Genomic DNA, 21,312 nt, shown 5'->3' with positions numbered 1-21,312 from the left:
AGAGGGTCAAGGATGCTGCTGGCACAGGAGTGGGCACATCCAATGTGACGCCTAACACAGCCCTGGAGGATCTAGTGGAGTCCACCATAGAACCGGAAGCTGTAGTGGGGGGTCACACGTCTGGACACCTCTGGTGCTGCGGAAGGAGGACAAGGTAAGAAGCATGGCAGCGTAACAATGCAGCGTGTACTAAGTCCCTGCCCAATCCCCCATGCCAGACCCAGTGCACATGTAGCGTTGCCCTAAACACATACCCTCACCACTGTGTTGCACCATGGGAGTTGTAGTCAATACATGAATGGGTGCATGCCAGAGCCCAGAGATGAATACAGCAGCAAAGGGCCAAATGTCAGTCAGAAAAAGTAATTTATTGTGAGATGCCACAGCTATTGTCACATACTATACCATGATAATAACTATGCACTGTTTCACACACAGATGCATCCCCTATCGATTCTGACGAAAGTGCCCGCCTCGTCATCTCAGAGACGCCAGTGTTGTCAGATGCGGAGTGCTCACAGGGAGCTGAAGCCATGTCCTCCCCTTCACCACCACGGCGGACAACACCTCCACCATCCCTGCGGTCCAAGACACCACCACCACCACCACCATCCTCGCGGTGCAAGACACCACCACAACCACCACCATCCTCGCGGTCCAAGACACCACCACCACCACCATCCTCGCGGTCCAAGACACCACCACCACCACCACCACCAGCAGTGCGGGCCACTCCGCAGAGCCGCAGAGCAGATGTTCCCTCCCTGCCCGTGATGGAGTCGGATCACAGTTCAGCACACCCAAATGTTCCACGCTAGGCTGTCGTCACTCCAACCAGCCAAACTGCAGCACGACAGCGCATCAGGCAGAGGGCTGTGCCCCCGGGTCGGGCTGCTGCAAGACCAGTCGATCTGTCCGAAGGGTACGGAGTTGTGGAGACCCGGATGTTGCGTGTCCAGCGCCTGCAGGGGAGACACATGGGTGCCATGAAACTCTCCATGACCAAACTTTGCAACAAACTAGGCAACATGATTGACGCTGTGCGTGAGCACACCACTGCCGTAGCTGCCGGCAACAATGAAATCAAGCTTTGCCTGCAAGAACTGACACGTGCCGTAGTCGCAGGCCAACAGAGTGAGCGCCGGCGTCACAGGCAGATCATGCTGGCAGTGAATACAACTAACAAGGCCATTAATGAGCTGTGCAACAGCACAGCTGTGCTGTCCCGCAGGTCCGTGTCCCTGCAAGTGGACCTAGGTCATTATTGTGGGGATGTGGCAAAGGCCCTTCAGAGGGTGACCACTGCAGTGGAGCAACTGCAGCCAGGGTCAGCCAGTGTCAGCAGTCTGGGAGCGGAAGAGGGGAGTGAGGCAGCCTCCAGTGTCAGCAGCGTCTCCCTGTCGGAGACCAGCGGGAGGAGGCGCAGTGGCCGCAATGCAACTGCCACTGACTCCCATTGTGTAGAAGCCGAGGAGTCACAGGACAAGAGACTGGGGGTACGCGGCAAACGGAAGTGAACATGTGGCAAAGTCACACTGTCCTTGGTGACGTAACCATGGCCAGACTCAAGTGCCGCACGCATCACCCGTTCTGAGAAGGGACAATTTTAGTTTGACTTTAACTGCAGCAGCAACATGTTTGTGTTACGTATTTCTGCACCAGTCAGGTGTCCATGCCCATTAAACCCTTGCAAATCTGATCCTGTTGTCAAGTCACTCTCTTACCTGTCTCAGAAATGATTCCGTGTGATGTATGTCCGCCTCCTTTGCCCTTCAGCTGTGTTGGGCACATGCGCCTGTCGGTGTTGGGGGGGGGGGGGTTGCTGTGCACGTAGTTCATCCTCTCCGTCCACCTCTATGGGTATCCCCCTGCGTGTGGCGATGTTGTGCAGGATGGCACACACAGCAATGATCTGGCAGCAGGTCACTGGGTCGTACTGCAAGGCACCTCCAGTCTTGTGCAGTATTCGGAAGCGGCTCTTGAGGATGCCGAATGTACGCTCAACCACATTCCTTGTGCTGATGTGTGCTCTGTTGTAGCGCTGCTCTTGCGGTGTAGCTGGGTTGAGATAGGGAGTGAGGAGATATTCACGCAATGCGTATGCGCTGTCACCTGCAGGATGGGGAGAGAATGGTAATCAGCATGAATGAAAATATACATGTGGGGATGGAGTGGATGGAGAGTACGATGATGCATCTATATGTACCTAGTAGGTGTCCCTCTCCGAATTCACCGTTGATCAGGCGCCTGTGGAGGCCACAGTGACGGAATATGTAGGCGTCGTGTGTGCTCCCGGGGAATTGGGCTTCAAGGTCCGTAATGATGTACTTGGCATTGCACACCACCTGCACATTGATAGAATGATATGACTTCCGGTTGCGGAATATGTATTCGGTGGCTGATGGAGGACAGATGGGGACATGCGTGCAGTCAACACACCCTATGACATGGGGGAATTGTGCCACCTGGTAGAATTCCCGTTTGGTGCGGGTCCGCTGCTGGGGGGTTGTGGGGAAGGTGATGTGGCGATTTATTAATGTCAGCATGGCCTCTAGGAACCGGTGGAAGAAGCGTGATAAAGCACTTTGCGACACGCCTCCAGTCTCAGCTATTACCCCCTGGAAGCTTCCAGACGCAAGCAGGTGTAGGCAGCATGGTATGGCGTTGGTCCTACGGGTCTCGTGCTGCAGTAATGGTTCCAGGTCTGCTATTAGGCGCATTATCATGGCACGGTTGAGTCTATACTTGTCGTACACCTGTTCCTCGGTCTGCCCCAGCAAAGTGATGCGCACCCTGAAGATCCTGTCCTGTATCATCCTGCTGCGCTGGGCCTGGGCGTTGATCCTCCTCCTCCTAGCAAGCACGTAGGGGGCAGCCATTTTGGTTGACATGTGGGGTTTCCCAGGGCATTTATGAAGGGTTACTGATTGTCAGCACCTGCTGATGGGGTTAGAATTTTTTTTTCTGTCCTTCAGTTAACTTTACCTCCTGATTGTGATTCCCCTTATTTTGCTCATGCTAAATAGCGATTTTAGGGATTTTCGGTATTAGCGACTTTTCATGCATACCATTGCGATTCGTTAGTAGCGATTCGGTATTTCCGAAGTCAGCTTTGGGGTTCGGTAATTCCGATTGTCTGTTTAGCGATTCGGTAATTTACCGCGGGGGATTTTAGCGATTCTTTATTTTTTTCCGATTTATTGTTTGATGCATAGCATTTTCTGGTTTTGCGTTCGGTATCGGCCTGTTTTACCGATTCGGTGTTTTACCGGGAGGTATTTTCGTTGATGCATCTGCCAGATACTCTTTAGATAGCCCAAATTGAGTATTGTTAACAAACTCACCACTTCGTCAGTTATAACGTTTCTGACAGGGGTGTTCTCTAGAGACAGAAGTCCAAAGCACTTTACTCACTAACAATGGGGTACAGTTGATCCCCAAAGAGATGGAAATATGTTTAGATGAAAGGGGAGTCAAACAAAAGAAATGCACTCTGTAACATCCTGAAAAAATGGGATGGTGGAGCAGTTTAATGAGAATTTGAATGAAACCATGCATATTGCCAAGTATAAAGGGATAACTGGGTGGAAATGGTGAAGATTACAGTATAGGAGTACATGTTTACCCACCCATACCACCACACAAGTGAGTTCCTTTGTATTATTTAGGAAGCGGAAGCCTTGTACTAATATGTATCCTCCTTAGATCAGCACTTATTGCAAGGAGCCTTTTAACACTGAAGATCTGGTAAGAGGAGAGAAATCTAGAGAGTTTCAATTATAAGAAAAAAATGAAAGAATGGTATGAACTGAGCAAGGAAGTTGAATCTTTTACGGTCAAATTTGTGATATTATGCAAGTCAAAAAAACTAAAGAACCCGAATGATTTTTCACATTTTAGCAAACATTATTTGGTGATTAAAGTTTTTCGGAATGCTGCTAAGATGGACGAATTTGGACCTTTAATAGAATTGGTGTCAATAATTTAGGCATGGGTACAATATTGTTTCATGATTATCTTTGTATGTATTCATTTTACAATGTTATATTTGTAAATTCTTTACCCCATTTCAAATGTATATTGTATTATAATAATCCATTCTGATTATTTAGATAATTCTGTATTTGTTGTATGTTGTGAACGGATGTGAGGTCATGTATCAAGAGAAGAATGGTGTAGACATACATCGTTTTTATGTAATTTTCTTTGAGGTATCTATCTATAGAATATATTTTAAATACAACAAACATTTGAATACAATAATTACTCAATAATTAATATTGTCATGTTTATAATAATACTCCTGCATTTTGGGTTATTTCGGTATATGCTCTCAGGTTTGTGGTGACATATCATATATGATGTAAAGGAAAAGTTGCCTAAGATTGTTCTAAACACGTAAATTATTTGTTGCCATTTGGGGAGGGGATATGTTGCATTGTCATCCTTGTTTTTTTATTCGTTGGTCCTGTATGTGTACCCACTTAAATCTTTAGTAGTATGTTCTATTTGGAATGTTTATTGATGAAGACAAGCTATGGAGAGAGTTGCTGAGCTGGCTCTTCTGCTTTGCTGTGGCTGAAGATTCTCCACTTCAATAAAGAAGTTACTTCTCTAACTCAAGTGTCCAGGCCTCCTTTTTCCACAAGGATATTACAACAGAAGCTGTGAGAGGGGATACAAAAAGGTCAAAGGCGTGTTATCAAGCTGCACGAGACAGGATGAAACATGTAGGTGGGGAATGGCCTTGATCTTCTCATAGAAAAAAGAGGCCAGATTATCACTAACAATTCTGTGGGGGGTGAAGGGGGTAAGGGGGGTAATTTTGACCCACGGTGGACTATTGAGCTTAGGAACTGCTGGAAAAGAGCCATAGAGGAGTTGGGGGCTAAGAAATAGGATTTTAAATAAAAGACATCTGAGTAGCTTTAAGAGACAATGTTTAATGAACAAGTTGACATTTTGTTGTGCTTTCAAAGTCTGATATGTGTGTGTACATGTGTTTGTGTTTTGCTAAATGCAAAATTGTATATTCCTTACTTGCAAGGGTGGAAGGGTTGTAAACCTGTTTCCCTTTAACTGACCCCCAACCATATCCAGCCTCTCCTCCTCTCTAAACAATAATGCTTTGCAGTTTATCAGATCATTGTTGGTGTTTTCCTTAGCACTAAGTAGAACATTGTGGCCATTTCAAAATAGGAGAAAGGACAGTGATGAGAATAGAGATGTTATGTACAGTTTGGTGAAGGGGGAGCACTACCATAACTCTATGATGCTTCAGTCTCACTAAACCTGCCATTTCTCCCGCTCTTTTTACAGATGGTGGAACGGCTGTATTTACACTGGTGGGGCCTCTGTTGGCTTTGCTAGTGTAAACCTTTGATCTAGCGGCCTATTTGTTAGGGTCTGACAAGTCAAAATGATGGATGTCTCACCCGATTGAGGGGGTGGAACAGCATCACTAATTTTCTTCACCCAAGGCACGAAGAATGAAGGCAAAGAAAATGTAGAATGGCAGCGACATACAGGTTAAAAGATCCCTGCACTCCTGCTTTGAGAGTTTATTTTCTCAATACAAAGAAATTTGCAGAGTAAGTGATTTGAATACGGTACCCACTCAGCAAGCCTGCAGTGCTCTGACGAGGATGCGGCTGCCGGGGCTTCCTCCACAGCACAGAGGTTCAAGCCAGGCATGTGGGGATCTCTAAATAGGGTGAATTTTCCTCTGCATGAGTAGTGGAGGCCAAGGGCTAATTGCTAAGAAAGGCAGGGAATTTGATATGTTGGGCAAGTCTGGTGGTCTTTATGTATTATCAATATGTATGCATTATCTGAGTGATCTTTTCAGCTATCCTCTCTGATATAACAGAACAAGTGCACAGATAGAAATGAAATGAAATGAAAAATTGCATTTGTATAGCGCGTAACTACCCTGAGGCCTCGCAGCGCTTGAATATAAAAATGGCTTAGCGCAGGCTCAGGGTATATCAGCAGGATTTAGCAAACAAATGCGTTTTCAAGGCCTTTCTAAAAGACAGGAGGTTGCTGTTTCCTCGGATGGCGAAAGGAAGGGCGTTCCAGAGTCTGGCCGCCGAGTGGGAAAAGGAGCGGCCACCCGAGCGGGCTCTATTAATTTTAAAAGAGGTGGCCAGCTGCAGGGTGCCAGAACGAAGGGAACGGGCTGGAACATAGGGTGTGACCAGAGAGTGCAGAATCGCTGGGCCTACACGGTGGAAGGATTTGTGCAGAATGCACAAAGCCTTGAACTGCACTCTGGCTCTGCACTCTGCCCTCTGGCAGCCATTGGGAGCCAGTGGAGGTCTTTCAGTGCCTTCCTCGCCGACTGCCGACGGGGCAAGTTGAACAGTAGGCAGGCCGCGCTATTTTGTGTGACCTGAAGCCTCTGGCCGAGGCCGGTGCTCCCAGATAGAGAGCGTTCCCGTAATCCAGGCGGGAGAGAATCAGGGCCTGGACCATGATCCTCCTCGCCTGGAAAGGGAGCAAGGGGAGCACCCGCCGGAGCATCCTCATTAGTCCAAAGCAAGTGGCGGCAGTCTTGGTAGCCTGGACCGAGAAGTCAAGGGCGGTGTCAAGCCAGATCCCGAGGCTCTTTATCTGGGACCTAGGGGCGGGGAGAACGCCCAGACATGGTGGCCAGACGGATGCAAGAACAGACGGGGAAGGATTGCCGAGGAGAATGATGTCTGTCTTCTCCCCGTTAAGTTTCAGACAAGAGGCTTGCATCCATCTGGCCACAGCCTCTAGACAGGGGCCTAAGGTGTTGGATGATCCATCTGAGTGGTCTAGGGAGACCACCAGCTGCGTATCATCCGCGTAGGTGACAATACGCACACCAAAGGGATGGACTATCCTGTCCAGAGGTTCCATGTAGGCGTTAAAAAGGGTCGGGCTCAGGGAGGAGCCCTGGGGGACCCCGCACCTGAGAGGATGTTTGGGAGAGACTATCTCGCCCTCGAAGACCTGAAAAAAACGCTCACTCAGAAAGGAGGCAAGCCATTCTAGGGCCGCGCCCGACACGCCCATGCCAGCCAGTCGATGTAATAGCGTGGCATGGTTTACCGTGTCGAACGCGGCGCTAAGATCTAACAAGATAATGGCCACCTTTCCTCCCTGATCAAGAACGGTTCTTGCGTCTTCCGTAACCGCTAACAAAGCGGTTTCGGTACCATGTTGAGGGCGAAATCCTGTCTGGGAGGCACGCAACAGACGGTTGGACTCCAAATAGTCTGTTAAGATGTTATTAACGTGCCTCTCCAGCAGTTTACTCAGCCAGGGGAGCAACGAAATGGGGCGGTAGTTGGACAAGTTGCTCTGATCCAGGGTGGGTTTTTTGAGTAGTGCCCTCACCATGGCACATTTCCAGGAAGGTGGGACAGATTTGGAAACAATGGAAGTTTTTAAGGTTTCCAAAATGACAGGACGAATAACGTCCAGGGCCTTAACAAGGATCCGGGGGGGTGCCGGGTCGTTGGGTGACCCGGAAGTGACTTTGGAGATTAGTCTGTCCAGACCACAGGCATCAAGAAGCGGAATTGTGTCCAACTTGCAGAGAGCCAGAGAGTCAGCTGATTTGTGTGAGATAGAGCTGGCGTTGACCATGGGATTGCTAAAAGAGGAGTATATGGTCAGAATTTTCTTTGAAAAGAAAGCGGCCAGCTCATTGCAGCGGTCTTGTGCACCTTCGGCAGTAGGGCGCTCAGCCGGAGGAGAGATAAGGGACTTAGCTATCCTAAAGATTTCCCTGGGCGCATTGGCTGCTGCATTAATTTTCCCTTCATAGAAGAGGGCTTGCGCCTTTTTGATCTCTAATTTGTAGAGCTTCATTACAGCCCTATAATCCTCTTTCCTAGACTGAGAATGGTCCTTCCTCCATGCTCTCTCAAGTTTACGACACTCAAGTTTTAATGACCTTAGAGCGGGAGTATACCAAGGTGCGACTTTAGGTCTTCTAATACGTTTACATGGGCGTTTGGGAAGAACCTGGTCGAGGGTGCTGGAAATCCAGTGATCAAATTTGTTAGAGGCAGAGGCAGGAGTCATAACCTTCCTCGGGGGATCTTGGACAAGAACAGCTGTCCAGTCAGTGAGGGGGAGTGAGGACCATTTCCTGCCCAGATGTTGGTAGGAGCATCACAGGGGGAAGGAGGGTTGGAGAGCCAGGTGAAAGGTATCAAAAAATGGTCGGTCCAGGGTAGTGGAACTGGGGATTCTACATTAAGGTTGGTGTTACTATATATGTGATCAAGAAGATGTCCCTTCTTGTGGGTCGCCTGATGGCCTCTCTGGCAGAGGTCTAACGCTTGCAGGTTGACCCGTAGGTTATTGGCTGACGTAGCATGGGGGTCATCCAAATGGAGGTTAAAATCCCCAAGCAAAGTAAAATTAGGCGAGGTCACCACTGCGTTGGCAGTGAGGTCCGTGATCTGCGTTATGAAATTATTAGGGGAGCCAGGTGGACGATGGAGTAAAATGCCGGAGAAGGTGGTAGTGGGGGAAAAATCAAGCGCAAAATATAAACTCTCGCAGGTCGGCGAGAGATTTGGAGTAACACAACACTTAAAACTATCCCTGTATATGATGGCTAGGCCCCCGCCTCTCCCCGACTGGCGGTCGAGGCGCTTAAGGGTGTAGCCTTGAGGTGTGGCCCATCTTGTGGTCGGGTCATTGTCCATCTGGAGCCAAGTTTCAGTTAAAAATAGAGCATCAGGATTAAGCTCTTCAATCAACAGGTACAGCTCCGTGAAGTGTTTCGGTAGCGACCGACAATTGAGAAGATACAGTCTCCAATTCTGTCCCGGAGGGAGAGAGCCACTATATGGGCGGGAGGTGCTCCACATACAGTGCTTGCAATGATGTTCAGAATTAAATGGGGAGAAAGAGTGACGACAAGAGAGACTGGTGGGGGGTCGTAAGGAATGTAGCAAGAGAGAATTGTAAGCAATACGATTCCCTACCATAGTGATAGTTTGATCCTAGGCCAGGGTCAGCGAGAAGCGTCTGGACGCGGACTGGCGCAGACTGGCTTCTCTTTGGCGCCTCTTCGGCATAGAGATGTTGACTGAATTAAAATGAATAGAATAGATGGGCATCCTCACTTTCCCCATACATAAACATCCCATGGACGTCACATCTTCCCAGTAACTCTGCGACAAGCTCAGCTCCTACTTCCATCTGAAGATCAAGCTGCTCTACGACAACTTCAGCGAACAGACGCCGAACCCTACCACCCTCTTCCCCACCACTGCCGATAAGCCACACATCATGGCCTGGGATCCCGCCACCGTGGAACAGATCACCGCGGCCACGAATATAACCCACATTTTCCAGAGGGCCGCCATCGCACCCGAACTAGGATGGACCATCAACGCCTCCTTCAGATCTGGCATCTTCCCAGATGACTGGAAGTGGGCGGAGGTTAAACCCCTCCTCAAGAAACCAACGGCAGACACCACGGACCTGAAAATCTACCGGTCCATCTCTCTTCTACCCTTTGTTGCCAAAGTCACCGAAAGACTCATAAACACCCACCTGACCACCTTCATCGAAGATAACTCCATCCTAGACACCTCCCAGTCTGGATTCCACAGCAACCACAGCACTGAGACCACACTCCTCGCCGCCACGGTCGACATCCGCATGCTACTTGACCAGGGACACACCACAGCCCTCATATTCCGAGACCTCTCTGCAGCCTTCCACACTGTTTCACATTGCACGCTCACAGCCAGGCTCCACGACGCAGGGATTCAAGGAACTGCCCTCGACTGGATCCAATCCATTCTCTCAGGCAAAACCCAGAGGCTCAGACTCCCTTCCTTCCTCTCCAAACCCACTGATATCAACTACTGAGTTCCCCAAGGATCTTCGCTCAGCCCCACGCTCTTCAACATCTACATGGCCCCCCTCGTCGCCATCGTCAGACAGCATTGGCTCAGCATTGTATCCTACGCTAACAACACCCAGCTCATCCTCTGACTCATGAACATTCCCGAAGACACCAGACTCTGCTTCCAGGAAGGAATGAAGAACCGGCAGCCTGGATGAAGAACATCTGTTTGAAGCTCAACTCAGAGAAGTCCGAGGTCCTCGTTCTCGGCCCCTGCACTTCCGCCTGGGACAACACCTGGTGGGCCCCCGCCCTCGGGAACCCGCCCACCCCTACAGACCACGTACAAAACCTTGGCATCATCCTCGACTCTTCCCTCTCCATGAACCTCCAGATCAACGCCTTCACCTCCACCAGCTACAACTGTTTGCGCATTCTCCATAAGACCTTCAAATGGATCCCCACGACTGCAGAAGGACCATCACCCATGCGCTCATAACCAGCAGACTGGACTACGGCAACGCCCTATATGCCGGAATCAACAGAACTCTACTACACAAACTCCAAACCATCCAGAACGCCGCAGCAAGACTCATCCTCGGGACACCGTGCCACGAACACATGACCCAGCACCTAAGAGACCTCCACTGGCTCCCCGTCGAGAAGAGAGTAACTTTAAAACTCCTCACCCACGCCTACAAATCCCTCCACAACATCGGACCCAAATACCTCAACGAGAGAGTATCCTTCCATGCACCCAGGAGGAACCTCCGCTCAGCCGACCTCGCCCTGGCAGATGGTCCCCCGCACCTGCAGAAACAGAACAGGCGGGAGAGCCTTCTCCTACATTGTGGCCAAGACCTGGAACGATCTCCCAGAGAACATCAGACGCTCCCCCACTCTGCACACTTTCAGGAAGGACCTCAAGATCTGGCTCTTTGACTGATCCGGTGATGCAACCACTCCCCCCCCCCCCAGCGCCTTGAGACCCTCACAAGTGAGTAGCGCACATTATAAGCCCCCTGATTGATTTATTGATTGATTGACATCGCTAATCCCACACTCTACACCCCATTCTCTAGTTATAATATATAATTGGCGCTACCCTTGCGTGGCTGTATTTAATGAATGACATAATTACCTACTCATAGATTACCCACTTTAGAATGAAGCGTAATATGTGGAATCAGTATTTACCACACTGATTACTGCATATTTGGCAATTATGTTCACATTTTATCCTGATAGTTTTCCTTTCCTTGGGCTTTTTCTGGTAAAATCTGGTAGAAGAAAATGGCAAAATGTGGTAATGCACAACTCAGAAGTCTGATCTGTATGCAAATATTCATTTGTACGTGGATCAGAATTTAAAACATAACTTTGAATCAGGGTTAAAGTAAAGTCTGTACATTTATAGAAAGCAAGGATAGGTTGTCAATAGAGATTTGCCTAGCACTATATTGCCATTATTAAGGCCTCGCAATGATGTAGAGTATGAGAATGTTGTATTGTATAGTGGTTCTATTTATACGTAAAGAGGCGCCAAAGCACATTTGTGGAGGGGTAGCTAACTACTCCATGAAGTAACATAGATGGGACAGTGCATGTTTGTCGTGAGACCTGCCTGGAGAATGTTGTGATGTCATGCATCAACAAAAGAGTTATGCTGTTAATAAGTGCTGTTGTGATGCTTCTACAAGAATTTGAAAATGTGTTAGAAACAGGTAGCTTAGGCATTAAACTATAATTGATGTACAGAAGTGTGTGAGTGCAGTCTGACCCACTTTTGAAGTGTTTAGGGGTGTGGATATGACTGAAACTGCTGAAACTGTGTCATAAAGAAGTGTGTAGCTGCCCTTACTAATGCATATAGGACAAAAATGTGAGAATAGATGTGGCTGCAAAAGGCAATACCTACCATCTATGGAGGGTTGTATGACAGAATATTGAGACCAACAATATCAAATGTCAATGGGCATTGTGTCAAAAACATAATCTACAAAAATATTGAATTTACAAACTATGTAAACTACAAAATATCATGGAACAGAATATCACTGAAAAAAGGGGTCCAAGCCTTCTGCCTAATACAGGAGTCATAGGAAGTAAGGAGTCTAAAGTAGAGCAGATCAGTTTGTCAACAGCAGCAACATTATACGCTAGCGGCAGGGCACAAGTTGTAAAAAAAGAAGTGGGAGGATGCTGTCACCGGAAGTGACGTCACGACAGGAAGTGACGTAATGAAAGGTGCCGAGCTCCTCATCCCAGAGGCCAAAAAGGGAAGTACAGCTGTTTGGCAGGGGGGACGGTGTCCCCCCGGTAAAATAAGTGAGGGGACGCCGTCCACCCGCATGGTACCCCGACTCGAGCCCTGGCTATCGGACCACTTAGATCAGGAATATCATTCTGCTGATGGTAGGAAAAAAGCTGAATAAGTAATGTATGTTCTATTGTGAGAAGCTCTCAAGGATGAGGATTGAACCTTGGCCCAATGAGGATTAAAATCTGAGGAAACATATTCAATAAGAAGACCTGAGAATAGGCTACAGTACATCTACCAATGGGTATATACATTACATCTGAGATTTCACTGTAGTAAAGCCTTGGGTGTGAAGAGTTAATTCCCTTATGTGACTCCATGTTTTCTCTTTAATGCAGCATATGATGTATCTATGACTATAAGTGGGCAGCAGAGATTTGAACATATAGTCCTGTAAGTGTGATGACTGTGATAGAGCGCGCGGGTCACCCGACCAATAATTTCGCCACTTCCGGCTTCGGGCCCATATATTTCAAATCACCATATACTTTGATCGGATGACCTCACGGTCTGCTATCAGATAATTGTGAGTTCCTTTCGTTATTCCTCAGAGTACCCGACTTACCATCCACCGACACGGGTACCTATGACCACAATGGATCAGGGAGCTAGCTGTAAAAGGAAAGGCAGCAAAATACACACCCCACAAATAGCATTCAATACTCTTTGTAAAATGACCACGGACAACTGGAAGTTTAAAGTCTTTATCTAATTTAGTAAAATTCAGAAATCATCAAGTTCACAGTAATTAAGCAATCGATAATCAGAATAACAGAAAGTACATAGCTGAATAGCAAATAAGTCAGTGCCACCATTTAAAACTAAGGGAACCAGGACACATTTAAAATGAAGGATCAGGAATTAGAACGTTTAAGATGAATCACTAAAAATGGGATAGGCTTTGATTAGGACTAGTGTTCTAGAATTATCTCAAAAATATGAGACAGGAGTTCGGAACATTCATATATCTATAGGAGAGTCTATGGAGAGAGACACGCTATGCTTTAAGGCAAAAGTTCTTTAGACAGTTTAAGTAAGGAGGTTATAGACCATATCAGGAAATGACAAACTGCAATGCAAAATATAATGTCTAACAGGTAGGGTAACATAGGAACACGTTATGGAATAAATGCAAATAACTTTATGATTCAATGGTTGCGGGAGAAAGCATGGAAAATTAATTCACGTGCAAATGTATGTCTTTATTGAAGCAAAAGACAGAAAAATAGAAAGGTGCAGTTTCAGGAGATTCAGAGCAATATTTACCTAGACTGGTGTGAAAACCAAACCCTGGCCACGGGTCAGTTAAGGACAGGAACCCCTCAAGGAAGGATACCCCTCAATGGACAGCAGGTGCAGAATGGACACCCAGGACAGGATAGGAAGACCAGATTAGGATCAGGACAGGACCCTCAAGACAGGACCCTCCGGACAGGACCCTCAGGACAGGACCGGCACCCGCAGTTCGGAAGCAACGCCTGCGCTCCACCCTCTCTGCAGCTATCGATCAGGACCCCGATTGGGTCAGCGAATTCCCCAGCCAAGTGCTTCGCCAGCACTTAAGGTTCAGTAAAACCTTCAGAGTCTATGGTCAAATTTCGGACAGAGAGCTCCGCAGCTCCTCTGTATCAAGTCACCTATTGAGTGCGTTGGGTCAGTGACAGGTCAGCTAAACCAGACAAGTCGGACAACTTCCCTAGGTGAACCCAGGGTAGATATACTGTTTTGGGACGGTGTACCACCCCCCAATGTTGCAAAGTATCAGAATCCCTCAATTTGGATTGGTCCTAAGGTAGGGTTTGGGTAACACACCAATCAGAATACACTATTTGGAGGCCTACTTTGCATCTCTGGGTACCGCCTAGCGAGATTGGGGTTCCCATGAGAAAGTCACACAGAATACAATGAAAAGAATACATTTCGATACAATAGAACATAATCATGATGCTTCTGCTGGGTGAAGGTGCCCTTTCCCAGGGTGGCTCTGGCATCAACCTTCTTTGGCCTGAGTTCAATGCCAATGGCAGCTTCTAGATTCTGCGCAGAAACACCCTCCAAGATGGACTCCCCAGCCCAGCACCCCTCCGAGTCGAGGATACATGAAAAGTAAGCGAAAACAAATTAAAACATAGAAGTGACGGTATGAAAAACACATCATTGGTTTGGTACTTTAAACTTATCATTATACAAATATACTATGCAGTTTAAATGTTAGCAACATATACACACTCACAAGAGCATCACCACGTTATTCACGAAAGCTGTGTATTACGCATGCGCACCCTTTCCCACCAAACTTATAACTACGTCAGGTCACGTGAGTGTGACTGACGCATGCGCAGAAGCCATTTATCAAGCGGCGGCCATGTTTAGGAACACGGATTAGTTTTATTAGAAATACACGTACGCAAGCTTCCTCTACTTCGTTCGAATATAAAAATAAAAGATTAGTAAGACGTACAAATTTTATTAATTGATTACACACGGGCGAGGTTCATGACTCGAGCAAGTCGCGATGCGAAGCTTGCTCTATCAACTGTAAGACTGGTACAATCTAGAGAGTTATGTAAGAGTGGACATCTTAAGGCATGTTTTGTGCATGCAGGCGTTTTGGTGACTGACCAGGGAATGGAGGATATCCTTCTGAGGCACCACAAGTAAAGGGAAACGAATACGTACTCACAGCACTACAAGAAAAGATTTGCGAAACCACTGGTGGCTAGTATAAGGGTGGGGCTATTTGATGACCGATGGAGAGGGGAACTAAGCACACTCTGATATTAGGTGAAATTTTGACATCTTCTCCTATCTCTGTTTTCATAATTCTGTCTTGCAACGCTTGCAGATCACTTCATGATTAGAATGTTGTATACCAAATCTTGGTCCCTTTTGCCTGACCTTAATAGTAAGAATGTGTATATTATATTCAGTGTGAATCCTTACTTTTGGTTGGAACGAAGATATCCAATTAAAGCCCTGAAGAAGGTGGTTGGAAATAAATACATGTGAGTAATCCCCAACGGAGAGCGAGAGATAGTGGAATCAGTTGCACTCTCCCACTGTAAATACTCACACACATGAGCACCTGATTACTCAGAGATTCTTATGGGAAAACACCTGGCTCCATTTTACATCAGGATGTCTGATGTTACCTCTGTTTAGTTCTTAACCTTAATAGGGTATCCAAAGATATTGGAGTAGATGCCTCACTCACTTATCGTGAAATGATTCATCATCGGCGCCTATCCACAGCCTGGCACTCTTGATGTGAGCAGGAGCACCATATCTTTTATAACATTGCCCTGTCCTGCTTTCTTGCTTTTACACAGGGCATGCAGCAACTTTGTGTGCAGCACTGTGTTGTGTGAAAACTTTGTAAATCTGCCCCTAAATTTATTTGCACATTTTGCAGCAGTCTATGATATTCTGTGCATAATACAATTTTAACATAATGTCTTGCATATTCACAATGATTTCACACATATCACTGGTTCCTGTGCACCAACAAGATTTGAGTTATGTGACTAGCTGGTTATACACATTTAGACATCTGCAGCAAACTCATCAACCATCTGAGCTTTCATAACATAAAAGCAGGGCTTTAAGTGGGCCGGGTTTCACCGGTGCAGCGCACCAGCAGTTTTGTAAAGGGGGCTTCGAAACGGGTCTCTATCGGGCTCTATTTTGTGCCCTGGCATAGGCGGTCCTTTTTTTCCCCAGACTGCAGAGACAGCAGGCACATCGATGTGCGCATGCTCACACTACTCACTTGCAGAGAAGTTACGGTATGGCGTCATGCCAGGTGAACGTTTAACCCCTTCCGTGCAGCCGCGATTCCCCCCGTGTGCGGCAGCCGCACGAACAGGGCGGGGCCGTGACGAACCCCAGCCGTCATCAACACACGAGCACCGTGGAGCGTGACGGCTGGGGTTCGTCACCAGCATGGAAGGGGTTAAGTGGAAGGGATATCCTGTATAGAGAGTCATTTTCTCTCTGGATTTCCCTTCTCTTTTTGAAACTCAGGAGCAGCAACATTGTCCTGGTGTCACCAGGACTTTAAGTGGAAGCTTTTTCAATATTATATACAAGTCATAGTTGCTGCTTATTTATCTTACGCAACTAACAACCATTGACAAAGCCAATAGTTTTGACTTGTTGTAGGTATGATGTTACTTGTTGTATCATATCTGGATGCAATGACAGAAACAGCAAAATACAAGTCGGGCGGCACACTATGCTAAGCACTGATTTTTAGCCTACGTGTTTTAAGCCACACCCTTCATGACATTGGCCACGCCCTTTAGAGCGCCCGACCCTCCGCTTTTTCATCCCACTTAAAGCCCTGCATAAAAGAAAGCATTTCTCAGCGATTTCTTTAATTTGATTTTCATTTTCATTTAAGATGTGTTATATTTTATATATTTACCTGGGGTGAGGGGGGAACATAAAAGCTGCTGACATTTTTTTTTTTAGCCAGCTCTGACCCGCGCCTATTGCACTCAAGTTCAGAGTTCCTATGCTTTTTATGTACTTCACCCTCTTCGTAACCTACAAAATAGAGATTGTCCGCGAGGCCTATCTCCAGCGCAGCCCAGCAGCGGCAGCAGGGCCGGCTTTAGCGTTGGTGGCGCCCTGTGCGACAATCACTTTTGGCGACCCCATGTCCAATGACTGCCTCCTTGGATTGCCCTGTGCGACAATCACTTTTGGCGACCCCATGTCCCATGACTGCCTCCTTGGATTGCCCTGTGCGACAATCACTTTTGGCTACCCCATGTCCCATGACTGCCTCCTTGGATTCTTACACTACCACATGCAAAAGTGCCCCTCATCTCTCCTATCATAAGATATTGCTAAACACCGTGCCCCCCTGAGGTCACAGCGCCCACACCACAGGTCAGCGCCCAGTGCGGCCGCACCAGTCGCACTGCCCTAAAACCCGCCCTGAGCGCCAGACAGCAGCTAAAAGAACAGCTGTGTGTCCTAGAAGCTGCAACAGCCCGTGCTAAGGCACCCAAGGGGACTTGTGGGGCTGAAGCCTAGTTACCTCAATGAGCGTTACCTGCCTGACGTTTCTGAGGAGCAGGTAAACTCTGCAGTCATCGCCCTGCGGTTTCCTGGAGGAGGCGGGGCCACGCCTCAGCAGACAGAGGGCGTGTCTGGAGGACACTCCCCGGCCGGGGAGCGAGCGTTAGTCAGCAGCAGTCATAAGAGGCGCTCAGTCTGTGCTCATTTCATAGCTGCGGAATCTCCTTCAGCGCCGAGGAGGCAGAGAGAGGTGTTCACTTCAGCAGCACTGCGACCCTGCGCGCCACGGGACAGCATCGTTCCTGCTGCGACACATTCCAAGGTAGGCGCTTTTTGACTTGCTTAAAGCAATGAAACGTGTTTCTCTGTTTTTTCCGCGTCCCTCTATTGCTTTATTTTGCTTCGATTTTAAAAGTTTCTCTCACGTTGAACGATGAGTGCCGTGAGAGGGGAGGTGTGATTGCGAGGCGCTACACGGAACTCATAAATAGACCTCGTTGTCATTCATGTCTTAAAAAGGATTTCTATCCTATGAATGTCGATGGTGCGTTGCTTCTGACTTTGTGTGTCCTACATGGCGCACACTGGATGTGACAGGTGTGGGCAAGTGGCCCCCACCCTTTCTATCGGTGGACTACGCCAGGAGGGCCGCCCTCGGAGGCAAGGGCGGCGGGGGAGGTGATAGCCCTGTGTCCCAAGTGCGCGAGCCTCGGCGCCCATGAATACATCGCATACACCTGCAGCATCACCACAGGTGGGGAGGGAGGGAGCGCTCGAGCATCACCCATCAACACCATCCATACTACGAGTCCTTCCCTCCTCGGAGGAACCTACATCCCAGGGCACAGGGGGCGCGCAACAATATCAATGAGTTATGTTCTTTTTATAGCGCGTATGCCACACTGGGGGGTACTTCAAAACAAGAGGGCGCGGCAAGAGACGGGAGAACGGAGAGTGAGCAAGAGAGGGGAAAAGGAGAGTAAAAACAGCAGGCCTCGAAGCAGTGAGTAGGAGAGTAGACTATGGAGCTAGAGGTGGAAGAAGGGACCAGAGAAGAAGGGGGCGAGAAAGAGAGGGAAGGGAGAGCAGAAAAGAGGGAAGAAGGGATCATGATAGAAGATGAGAGAGGAAAGTGGGCAGAGAAAGGAGGTGAGAGGGAGAGATAGAACAGGGGAGAGTGTGGAAGTAAGAGAGGAGTGAAGAGGGCATGAAAGAAAGTGAGAAAGAGATCGGGAGAGAGGTCAGGAGGGAATGTAGACGTGGATGAAATAGAAGGAAGTGAAGAAGTGCAAGAAAAGGGGAATGAGTATAAAAGAGTGAGGGGGTTGCCTACTAGGAAGTGGTAATATGAAGGAAATAACGAGAGAAAAGAGTAGAAGATTTTGCTTTGTCACTTTGGTTGATTTATTACAGCCCGGTTAGCACCTTGAAACCGCTTCATAGCGCTGGAGAACATTTTAAGAGCATATCCGTGTGATTCGGACATAGAGAAGGAAACCCGGAGGATGGAGATGAGATCGGAGTTGAAGGAGAAGAGAGTCGGGATTATGTGGCGATTTAGAAACGACAGGGTGAATGACAGCCTGTACAGATAGTAGTGGGGGTTGTGTTGGTGAGTACACTAAAAGGGAATAATACCACCACAGCCACCCGTGACCCCTTTGTACGTGGCTCCCGTACGCTCTGATGCCGTGGGAAGGCGTTCGGAATAACATGACATTTTTGCATCCTAGTCATGAAGCCACGTCTATAACTGTAATGTTTTTGTCTCTTTCAGAAATCAACTGTAAAGACAGTCCAGGGGTCGGACGTGCCAGCTGGTGGCGCGTGACAGGCACAGCTGTGAGACCCGAACACCCGGCATCTCCTTGCACCAGCTCTCCAGGGATAGTGAGTGCACCCTCTCTTATCCTTTATCTATTTATGGGTACCCTGGGGCCAGCTCAGAGGCAGTCTGTTACAGTCTATGGGCCGAGGACAGACAGCAGAAGAGACACTTTGTGAGGCGCACGAGACTACATTAATTTTAGGAACTCATAGGGGGGGGAGGGCAGAGGAATTGCCAAGAGTTCATTGGGGTTTGGGCACCTGGCAGTGTCTGTGCGGCTCCCCTCATTGAGAACAGGTGCACACCTGTACTGGAATAAGCGAGTATTAGGGGCATGGGATTTTATAGCGTGTACTATAACGGATTGGGTAAATTTACAACGAGACATTTGAACACACTCAGAAGAGTGGTTATTTATCGGGCCCGCTTTAATTGTTACTGTTCTCGATCCCCTGTCATGGGATGAGGGTCATAGGGCCGTTATACAGGCACAGCCGCGAGCTCCCGGTTAAAAGGCAGAAATCCCTGAAAATTGCGCGGTGGGATTTGGAGGGAACCCGCCAGTCTTATATTGGAGGGAAAGTGCCTGGGCATGTCGCCCGCCCTGCGAGAGAAGGTGACGGCGCAGCTGGTGACTCATGTCATGGGGTGATGTAATGACCAGGGCAGGGCTGCAATCACTCACCCGGGGAGTCCCACGCGTGCGAGCAGCGCACGCGCGCACGCACACACGGAAACTATTTCACTCCCGTGTCTTAGGGAGCAGGAAAACCCCGTAGGAATTTTATGAAGGCACCGACCCGCCCTAAAAGAGCTGGAAACCCATTTTGTGTAGGAATTTGTATGTTACCTTCTTTTCAGCGTGTGATGTCAGCTCTTCAGTGGGTGGCCATGTGAAGAGAGCCGATATCTTGTAACACCCTGAGTCAGTTGGCAACTTTGCACTTTTGAAGAAGCCCCACCACGTCTCAGTGGAGGCAATACAACAGATTGACAGGGCATTATAAGCGAACTAGCTGCGGTCTCAGAACACGGTTTGGAGCTTGTCTCGAGTCACGGGCTGGCAGTGATAGTACACGTACCTGATTACTGCTGAGAGCACAGTTTTATTAGGTCTCGCCCTGGAACAGGGACAGAGACTCTATAGCTGTCTGATGCCGGGGAATGAGGGACACAAAACTGGCATAGGTCTCGCCCTGGAACAGGGACAGAGACTCTATAGCTGTCTGATGCCGGGGAATGAGGGACACAAAACTGGCACGATTTTTAGCAGTCGGATTTGGCTGCGCGAACGCGCACGTTCCGTCCTGCGCCGCCCTCCCAGCCTACTGCGCATGCGCCGCCCTCCCAGCCTACCGCGCATGCATGCATGCACACACACAGACACACACACACACACACACGTCGCAGACAGACACTCGCTCACACACACACCCCCTCCCTCACAGTCACACACACGCACTCCAAGACACATACACACACGCACGCACACACATACACACACATACACAGGCCGCCTCCCCCCCGCGCCTACATGCTCCTCTCCCTCCGCCCGCCCGCCGCTCAGCAACGCACTCACCGGCTTCCTCTCCTCAGCTGCAAGGCCCGGCAGCAGGACTCTTCTTCCCTCCTTCGGCACCGGGGCGCAGGGTAGGCTCCTGCCTGCTCCGGTGCTCCCTGCTCCCAACACGGCTCCAATCGCGGCTCTTCCGTGGGAGGCGGGGTAGGCTCCCGCCCTCCTACTTCCTGTTTCCGGGTGTCGCGCCGGCCTGCCTGACTTCATGGTCGCAGGCCGGCAGAGTAACGAGGATGTTTTGCGGTATGTATTTATTTATTTAATTATGCATTTTTATATAGCGCAGACTTTACCCGAAGGCGGTATTTATTTTTTTATGTATTTATGCATTTTTATATAGCGCGGACTTTACCCGAAGGCGGTATTTCTTTATTCATGTATTTATGCATTTTTATATAGCGCAGACTTTACCCGAAGGCGGTAATGCTTGCCTTAGCGTAATGGTGTTCCTTCTTAATTTATTGGTGGTGTCCCTGTTAGAATTATTCCCACTTTTAGTCTAGCAATGCTTGGCATGATGTTGGCATCTTTGGCATTATTGAGCCCATCCCTGGTATAATGGGACCACAACGTATTGTGGGCATTCTTGACCCAATTGTGCTTCTCTTCACCAGCGGTGATGGTCATCCCTGGCATGCGATGGGTGTTCATGGAATTGGATGTTGATATGTAGACATGTAAAGCCAGACTCTGTCCATGGGGCAGTAATATTC

The 21,312-nt window shown here is 48.4% G+C and overlaps 1 protein-coding gene and 1 long non-coding RNA gene across 5 annotated transcripts in view; one reads left to right on the top strand and one right to left on the bottom strand.

The window, feature by feature from the left end:
* LOC144755333 (uncharacterized) overlaps positions 1-20,729 on the bottom strand; it is a 91,363-nt gene extending 70,634 nt beyond the window's left edge. For both annotated transcript variants that reach the window (XR_013594875.1, XR_013594874.1), the window contains exon 1: positions 20,603-20,729. This is a non-coding gene — a long non-coding RNA (uncharacterized LOC144755333). The remainder of the gene's footprint in view (positions 1-20,602) is intronic.
* Positions 17,352-21,312, top strand: part of LOC144755332 (uncharacterized) — a 37,067-nt gene continuing 33,106 nt past the window's right edge. The window contains exons 1-2 of one of the 3 annotated variants that reach the window (XM_078644137.1): positions 17,352-17,517; positions 18,973-19,085. In XM_078644137.1, coding sequence (XP_078500263.1) covers position 19,085 — 1 coding nt within the window. In that variant the 5' untranslated portion in view covers positions 17,352-17,517; positions 18,973-19,084. Of the gene's footprint in view, positions 17,518-18,972; positions 19,086-19,151; positions 20,843-21,312 lie in introns of those variants that run through there. The other 2 variants (XM_078644138.1, XM_078644136.1) reach the window with 2 other exon arrangements.

Source organism: Lissotriton helveticus, chromosome 5_1 (assembly GCF_964261635.1).
Source record: "Lissotriton helveticus chromosome 5_1, aLisHel1.1, whole genome shotgun sequence".
NCBI classification, from domain to species: domain Eukaryota; kingdom Metazoa; phylum Chordata; class Amphibia; order Caudata; family Salamandridae; genus Lissotriton; species Lissotriton helveticus.
The sequence above is the reverse complement of the archived record's forward strand: the minus strand, read 5'-3'. Positions and strand labels throughout refer to the sequence as shown.